At 29.3% G+C, this 9,399-nt stretch overlaps 2 protein-coding genes across 2 annotated transcripts; both read left to right on the top strand.

Moving 5' to 3' along the window:
* The first annotated feature begins 3,464 nt into the window (after positions 1–3,464).
* On the top strand, positions 3,465–5,529 carry LOC142235736 (uncharacterized). Its single transcript, XM_075306995.1, has 2 exons — positions 3,465–5,106; positions 5,477–5,529. The coding sequence occupies exons 1-2, from the start codon at positions 3,465–3,467 to the stop codon at positions 5,527–5,529; spliced, it is 1,695 nt and encodes a 564-aa protein (XP_075163110.1).
* Positions 5,480–8,564, top strand: LOC142235737 (uncharacterized). The gene is made up of 7 exons (XM_075306996.1): positions 5,480–5,710; positions 5,838–6,256; positions 6,330–6,441; positions 6,495–6,682; positions 6,747–6,900; positions 6,956–7,314; positions 8,535–8,564. Exons 1-7 carry the CDS (start codon positions 5,614–5,616, stop codon positions 8,562–8,564), a joined length of 1,359 nt encoding a protein of 452 aa, XP_075163111.1. The 5' UTR covers positions 5,480–5,613.
* The last annotated feature ends 835 nt before the right edge of the window (positions 8,565–9,399 follow it).

The raw sequence follows: 9,399 nt of genomic DNA on the forward strand, positions 1-9,399 counted from the left end.
AAAAAATATTTTAATAGAGATTAAAAAGTACACATATTGTTCAAACATTAGTTTTAAGTTCCATTGAAAATTGTGAAATATAAAGTTGTAGTATATTCCGAAATCTCTATTTTTTCGCCTCCAAATCAATTTTAAGTTTTATTTGTTAATTTTCCATCTTTAACTCTCAACTTATCAAATTAAATTCTCTATACACAAGATGAAAGAATAACTACGCTAATACCTTGGTTGCAATTCCATACTAACACTTATGTACATGGGTATCCTCTATGCAGACTAGAGAGTAAGAACACCATGTTGTCAATATAATACTTCAGATATCTTTTATTCGCGTTTTTTTTTTCCTTTATATTATTTGCACTGAGTCATATATGCTAATATAGCAATTTGAATTATCCAACAGAAGTTTTACAGAAATATAATACCTAATTTCTCATGTCCGATTTCACAAAAAAAGTGTGAAATATAAAATGAAGTGTAAAAGGCCGCAGGATACAAAAAAATTAGTCAAATAAAAGGACATTTATTAAATTAATGTATTTGTAGTAAGTATTGTTTAAAAACGTCGTGTGTTGTAGTAAAATTTTGATAAAATGTTGTAAAAATAAAATTAGTTAATTTATTAAAACAATGATCTATTTTATTACATTATTTTATTAAATATTTTTTTATTAAAGTATATTGACTCCATTCTTCCACTAGCAGGAAATCGCATTATTTTGATTCCGTATATAAAAAAATTAATGGAAATTGGCTTCGAAAATATTACACCACGTAGTGAAATATATCATATTTCAAAAAACGGAATATATTTCAGTTCATGTGTACGCATTATTATAAAGTTGGCATCACATGCGCTTTTCTGTGGTACACACACACACACCAAATATTGATCGTTTTCTGTATACATCAAAACGACGTTAGCTTTCATTCGGATTATAATCCGAATTACAATTTACAATTTCAGCAAAAAAATCGCAATAAATACGTTCAATTACGGGTTTTATTGAATAAAATCGTAAGGATAATTATCTTTGTTATTATATATACAAAGTTAGCCATTTATAACTACCAAATTGTGTATTGTCAATGTAATTATGTTTGTGATTGCATTTACAAATAATATTATTAAAAGAAAAGTTCGTTGTTTGTAAATATAATCATTACAGTAATTAAAAGTACAAAAAACTATTATCCAAGCACAGAAACAAATTGGATGTAAATACAATAATTACCATAATTATATTTACAAATGAGGTATTTAAAACAAAAATTAAGAATTTGTAAATGTAATTACATATATAATTAGATTTACAAATTTCTCATTAAAAAACAAAGAGGAACGATATATTTTCTTGTCTTTGCATGTTTCTCTTCGGCCAACTTTTTTGTTTCTTTCAATCTGAAATCTAACTGTTTATTAACTGACGCATTCTTGTATCACATTGGGGTGGATGTAAAAAAACTACTCAAAAGTTAATATAAAATGTCAAGTTCTTAAATGGATTTTATTTTAATGGTATATTTATTCAAAATGGAAAAATATTTTAATAGAGATTTAAAAAGTACACTTATTGTTCAAGCTTTAGTTTTAAGTTCCAATGAAAATTATGTTATATAAAGTGTGTAGTATATTCCGAAATCTCAATTTTTTCGCCTCCAAATTAGTTTTACGTGCTATGTAATGATTAAATTTTATTCGTTAATTGTACATCTTTAACTCCACTCCAACTGATCAAATTAAATTCTCTATATACATGGTGCAAGAATAACCACCCTAATGTACCTTGGTAGCAATTCCATACTAACACTTATGTACATGGGTATCCTCTATGCAGAGAAGTGAGTAAGAACACAATGTTGCCAATATCATACTTCTGATATCTGGTAATAGCGTTTTTCGCTTTCAATTATTTGCATAGAGTAAAATATGCAAGTATAGCAATTTGAATTATCCAAACGAGGTTTTACGGCAATATCATACCTAATTTGTCATGTCCGATTTCAGAAAAGAAAAGTATGAAGTGTAAAAGTATATGTTAAAAGGACCGACAGGATACAAAAACTTTTTTAGTCAAATAAGAGGACATTTATTAAAAATAATGTTTTTGTAATAAATGTTGTTTAAAAATGTCGTGCACTGGAAAAAATATTGTCGCGAGGCCAAAGATTTCATGTACTTAAAATATGAATGCGAATTTTGCTTAGTATAGAAAATGCATTTCTCTGTTACAAAGTTTGTTTCCTTGTCCAAAAGTCGATAAACCTTTCAATCGTCGTTTTGTCCTTATAGTTAAGTGATCCGACTTAAAAATGGGTACCTTAAAACGAAAGGAAAATTTATTTGGCTAATGTCAACTTGGCTATAATAATTCAGAAAATTTCTTTAAAATTAATGAAATTGTCTTTAAATTTGTTGACGTTTTGTATCTTGACTACAAAGCAAAAAAGCGTTAAAAAATGGGACATGTTTTTCAACACTTTATTTTTAAGCCGTTTCTTACTTGAAACATAACATAATTTCCATATGAAGTCGACCATGAATATGGAAATTTAATTTGTCGTTAACTCGTTTTTAAAGGACTTTGAGGGCACATGAAGAAAAAAGCGGAAAAAAGAATAAATTAAAATTTTTTTCTTAGAATCAAGTATGAAAAACTCAAATTTAAAAGAGAATTATGTCTTGAAGTTATCTTTACATGAATTCTCCGCTTCTTTGGGTCGCAATCAATACCAAAATCATTAGTGTAAAGCCAAATCTTTGGAACCGAGCCTGCTTTTGTTTCAGTGTGTGTTGTAGTAAAATTTTGTGAAAATGTTGTAAGCGCTATGTTTTACAAAGTTACAAGATAGTACAATTTAAGTAAAATTAAAACAATGGATTATTTGGTGCAAAATTCAAAATCAGTGAAATTATAGTCATCATTTGTGTGAATTGCACTTGTCTTAAATTAAACAAAAAAAATTTTAAAGTAAGGAAATGTCAGATTTTGGGGAACGGTTAAGTACACCACAATAACTTTTATTCTAAAATAATGCGTGTACGCATTATTATAAAGTTGGCATCACTTGCGTTTTTTTTTTTTGTGGTAAACAAACACACCAAATGTTGATCATTTTCTGTATACATCAAAACGACGTTAACTTTCATTCGAATTAGATGGTATCTCAACTGCTCCAATTGTGCATTTAATACAGGTGTTTGTTTTTAATTATTTGTGTAAAAGTTGTTTTGAAGTTAGTATATTTATAAGAAAATGAACGTTAATTGTTTTTTGTGTGAAGAAAAATTTGGGCAAATACCTGAATATTTTAAACATTTGAAAGAACACGTACTGCCAGTGGGTGTTATTTATGAGTGTTTATTTGGAGAGTGTCATCAAAAATTTTCTGCGAGAAATACATTTAAAAAGCATTTGGGACGTCATTTTAAAAGAAGCAGGGATAAATTAAACCCACCAGAAATGGAAAATAATTCTCTACCGTGCTCACCTTTCGAAAATATTGATGCTACATCTTTAATAGAAATTACAACGAGCGCTAATAACAAAGAGATTTACGACTATAAAAATAATTTAAATGAAGTGAGTAACTCGGTGATTAGATTTTTGGTAAAATTACATACGTTTAAAAATTTGTCTCGCTCAGATGTTTATTCTATTAGAATGTTAACCGAAAATTTGGTACTTAATCCTTTTCTTAAGTTGATTGAAGAAAGTCAAGCCTCATCCTATTCAGAAAAGTATCCCTTGTCAGATGTGATAAAAGATATACGAACAACTTTCAATAATCATAATACTGAGTTTCGATTACTAAAATCACTTCGAGAAAAAAACTTAATTGGGAATGTGCATTATATAAAATATGTTAATAAAATAAACATCAATGCAGCAATTATGCCATTGGAGTTTCAGTTTAAAACAATTTTTGAACATAACGACTATCTTGAACTTGTACTAAATCATATAAAAATGCTTGAACATGACTCCAACTTCACAAACTTTGTTCAGGGTCAACTTTGGAAACAGAAACGCAGCTTATATCCGGGAAAATTTTTAATTCCGTATTTTCTATATGCCGACGATTTCGGCATCGATAACCCCCTTGGAGCCAAAGCAAACAAAAATAACATGTGCAACTTTTATTATAGTTTCGCATGCCCACCACAAAAATCATCTAAACTGGATGACATTTTTTTGGCATTCTCTGTGAAGTCCAATGATTTGAAACAACACGGAAGTGCCTGCTTAAAACCACTAGTAAATACATTAAAACAGCTGGAATTGAAAGGGGTTGAAATAAAGACGGGAGATGGCTGCAAAAGGGTACATTTCATAATGGGACTTTTACTTGGCGATAATTTAGGCCTAAATTCAATTCTAGGATTTGCAAAATCATTTTCAGCAAATTATTTTTGCAGATTTTGTCTAATGAAAAAATGTAATGCACAAAAAGAGTCGTCCGAAGACATACAGCTTTTCAGAAATAGGGTTAATTATAGAAATGCACATGAAAGGGGCTTACTTTACGAGGATGTAGGTATAAATGACATTTGTCCTTTCGACGAAATTCCCTCCTTCCATTGTACAGAAAACTTCGCAGTGGACTTAATGCATGATGTTTTCGAAGGCGTTTGCCACAATATTTTAACTGAAGCTATTAAATACTTTATTAATATGGACTATGTTACTCTGAATTCGTTAAATGATAGACTAAGTACGTTTAGATATCCCAAACATGATAAAGGCAATGAAAAACTTTGTATTAAAAAAGCAGAAATAGATAGTGGCAAACTTAAAATGTCAGCTAAACAGATGATGGCATTTTGCCACTATTTTACAATTTTGTTTGGCGAATATGTTATGAACGGGGACAAAGTATGGCAGTTCTTATTAACTTTTTTTGAATTAATTGATGATCTAACCTGTTATAAATTATCGAACTCACTCATTAATCAAATAAAAAATAAAGTTGAAAAATTAACAGCTGGCTACCAACAACTTTTTAAAAAATCTCTTACGCCAAAATTTCATTTTCTTACCCACTATCCTACCATTTTGAGACAAAGTGGACCTCCTCGAAATTTTTGGAGCTTTAAATACGAAGGTAAACATAGAGAATTCAAAATTTATGCTCATATCATAACCTCAAGGAAAAATATTGCAAAATCTTTTTCGCACAAAAAACAATTGGAATTTGCTAGCTATTTATTTAATGAGGAGAAATTTTCCGAAAATAATTTCCAAAATTCGCTTACAAACTCAAAAATAATAAATAAAATTTGTGCATATCTAAAAATACCTAAGGAGAAGTGTAAAATTTTTTTACAAGCAGATATTTGGGGTTATAGATATGATACTCAAAAGATTGTGGCGAAGTTCACGTCAGATTTTGAAATGTATAGAATTTGCTACATAGTTCAGCTTGAATCAAATAGCATTTATTTTGTTTGTAATAAACTTAAAGTTATTTTCAGCACTCATTACGCAGCGTTTGAATGCGAAGGGACTGAAAACACGTTTACATTAATTAACTTCGGGGATATAGTTGGCCCCCCTATTGAAACAACCACAACTTCGCACAACAAAAATTTTCTAAAACTCAAGGAATTTTATGGAAGTGTTTATTGATACTGTAATGAATGAACAACCCAACCTTAAAGAACTTCTGACAAAATGGAATTTAGGCTTCTTGTATGATATTTTTCTTGGTAAGTAATGGTAATATTAGTTAAAAAATTTATTTAAAAATTATATTTTCTATTTTTTTTTGAGTATATGTGTTTTATATTCCTATATAAGCTAATGTATACTTTAAAATGTATCTAATATTTTCAGCTGAAGATATAGATATAAATGTTCTCAAAATCCTTGAGCAAAGACATATAGATAAAATCTACAAAATAACAAATATGACAATTGGTCAACAAGCCATGTTGGAATACAATTTAAAGGTGTGGAAAGCTTCTGGAACTACATTTGATAAACCTCCGGAAGAATCATTAAAACCTTCTTCTTTAGAGAATAAGCAGCTAAAATCGCAGGGCATTTCAGTCGATGAAATTTTAGCGAACACTTCAAATGGAAAGGAACTTTTAAAATATTACTCCAGGTATTCATATTTTAATGAAGAGCAACGAAGTTTATTAATTAATACAATTGTAAAATACATCGAGAGCTCTGAAATTACATGCGGACTATCTGAATGTACGGAAATTGAAAACCAAATATGCTCTATTTTTCCTTCAGAGCAAATTGTAAGTTTTTTACTTAAAACCCTAAAATTTTTGAATGCTTCCACATGTATTTTTTACAATTTTTCTCCTTCAGGAATTCTATAATACAGGCAAAAGGGGAAAAATATACAATAAATTATCAAACAATAGAAGGGCATCAAGAAACGTTCTTAAAGAAATTGAATCAAACGAAAATACTGAAAACGGTAAATACTTAAAATAATTACGTATATTTTCTGCAATTGTATCTTTTGTAAAGTTATACCCGAGGATAGCTACGGACCAATTCTTCAAATTCTTCGCAGTGATGGTATTTCAAATGAAGAATTCGATATTTATTGGCGAAAATGTGCGCCTTTACGATTTCAACAAATTGCTAAATCCAAACACAATGGCGAAATTTACCAGCAGTGGCCGGAATACTTTTTTAAATCTGGTGTTAACTTGGTAAGTAGAATTTCAGTGTATATTTAAATATTTATACAAAATTGATTTTTTCTTCCTTTTTCAGATTAATATAGATTTCGCACTAAAATATCCACATGCAGCAGATTTCAAAGAAAGATGGACACAATATTCTGATAAATTCGCATACGTCATGAGGACCAAAATATCGCAAGCGCATATTTCAAATAAATTGGTTAATCTCACTAAATTGAATACAGGTGGGTATTGTAATTTTTTTTATCACAGACAAAGTAATAATTTCCATTTTCTTAGACTCGAGAGACTTTTCGCTTTTGTGGTACCTTCATCATTTACTACCTCCTCAACAGAGATCTAAAACAGATGAATCTGGTGCAAAATTCCGTAAACGATGCACGGTGGTTGAGTCGCAGGAGGGGTTTGCTGTTGTTGGAACTTCAATGGAAGAGATTGAAGCTAAACTTAACGTCCTCAAATTGCAAGCGAAAAATATACAGCCTAGATTGCTTATGATAGGTGAAATCAATGATGTTAAGTCTGTTTTAGTATATTTTGATAATAACAGATACAACTTTTTATCAGTACTGGATGCCTTTGATACCTTATTTAAGATATTTTTCGTATTTAATCTTCAATTTCCTGAAGAATCTGATGTATTTTACAATTTTATTCAACTTTTCCTTTTTAATCTACCCACATCTAAAAAATACGCTAAATCATGTTCATTAAAACATGAAATATTGGCTAAAAACAACTGACTTTGAAATATAAGTTTAGAAGTTTAACATAATTATATTTATGAATTACAAATTCAATATAAATACTAACAAATACACGTAATTACATTGATGAATTATATTAGACACACAAATCGGTATTTATATGAAATTTCATGTGAACTTCTTTAACTTAATATTATTTTGTCTAACTTTTTATTTTCTTTACTATAAATGAAATGTTATTAGGTTAAGTTTGTTCCTTTTTTCCATAATTTGTACTTGTATAATTTATACATCTTTTCAATAATCACTAATAAAATGATTTAAGAAAAATGATTGTAACGTGTTTTTTTTAGGTAGAGCCTAAAAATAGGCTAGGTTTTTCTGCAGTAATTTTAATTTTTTAATCACTGCGGTAATTGATAGTAACATTAGGTTTATTAAAATAATTCCATAATTTTAATAAACGCAGTAATTGAATAAACCAAATTGGTTATTATATTGAGAGAAATTATTCAATTATCAAATTAATTAATGCAGTTTATTACTGTTAAAGAATATTTTCAATTATTGGCGTAATTTATTTAATAATGCCAATAATTGAACATTTTCACGTTTTCAATTATTTGATTAATTAATTTAATAACCATGTTTATTAAAATATTTTTATGGTTTCAACAACATACATAATTACTTTCAACATTAAATATTCTCAGAAATTTTAATTACCTACAATGATTAAATTTACAATTTTGGTAATTAAAATAATTAGATAATTGAAAATACAAATTGGGTTATTGAGTTTACAAATTTTTTTATTAACCCAAAATTAATAAAAAAAATAATTGAGTTTACAATCTCAGGCCATTTTCAATAATTAAAAACGATTTTTAGTTTTTTCTGTGTGTGCTTCGAAATCTAGAGATATTTCGAGTGAGCAAAGAGCTGTGCTGAATATCGGTCTATATTATAATATACCGATATTTTAACATCGTAAGAGCTATATCACAATTTGGTATATATTGGTTTGTTATACCCTCCACCATAGTATGGGTGGTGTCATTCCATTTGTAACATATCGACTTGAAGCCATATATGGTGGTGTGTATAAAGATGGGATTAAAAATATTTATGTCTTAATTTCAATTTTCTAGAACGTAGATGTAAGCTGGATTGCTTCCTGAAAACATCTTAATTTTAAACGAGCTCAATTTTGGCTCGGAGTCAAAATTAAAATTCTTAAATGAAGGTCAACATCTTTGGGTTCAAGTAATTTTTTTTTGTCTAAACGAATACTGGTTGCTGTACATTGCAAGTCAATAAGGCTACCATGAATTTCCAACTTGTAATGATGCAACATCCAACTATCCAAATGACGCAAGACATGTCCTTAACGTCTCTGCAAGTAAGTAAATAACCAAAACAAAAAAAAAAAGCAAACACCACACACTATCTACCATTTGGTGCTTGTCTAAGCAGGTCCGAATTGCCAAATTTGTGTTTTTTTTTTGAGAACTGCAGTATTGCAAAACTAACTGATTCCTTAATGTTGACAAGAGACAGAACTTCTAGCAACAACCGTAAATAAGCTTCGTTAGCATAACCGTCATTATTGTTTATTTCTTTAAATGCGAAGTAAGTAGTATTTTTAATGTCCCATTTTAAAATATGATTACGAGTATAGTTTTTACACACTTTTGCATAGTTTTTGTGGGTAAATATGCAACATTCGCCAGACATTTGTGCTACTGGCGCGAGGAGGTCATAACGTCATCACCCCCAATAGGATGGCGTAAGTGAAGGCCATATCCCTTGTGCCAGACATGGTCTTGACTTTGAATATTGCTGTCTGGCGGTTGGAATTGTTTATTTTTTTTGTCTTCTATTCTATGGTTGTGTTGTAGTTTTCAGTTACATAATTTGAAATGTTGACGCATATGCTATACTCCAGACATACCAGTTGTATTGGGACAGCTCACACATTTTTCCGTTGATATTGAGAAATGAATGCAGTGGCGC

This window comes from Haematobia irritans, chromosome 4, assembly GCF_050003625.1.
Source record: "Haematobia irritans isolate KBUSLIRL chromosome 4, ASM5000362v1, whole genome shotgun sequence".
NCBI classification, from domain to species: Eukaryota; Metazoa; Arthropoda; class Insecta; order Diptera; family Muscidae; genus Haematobia; species Haematobia irritans.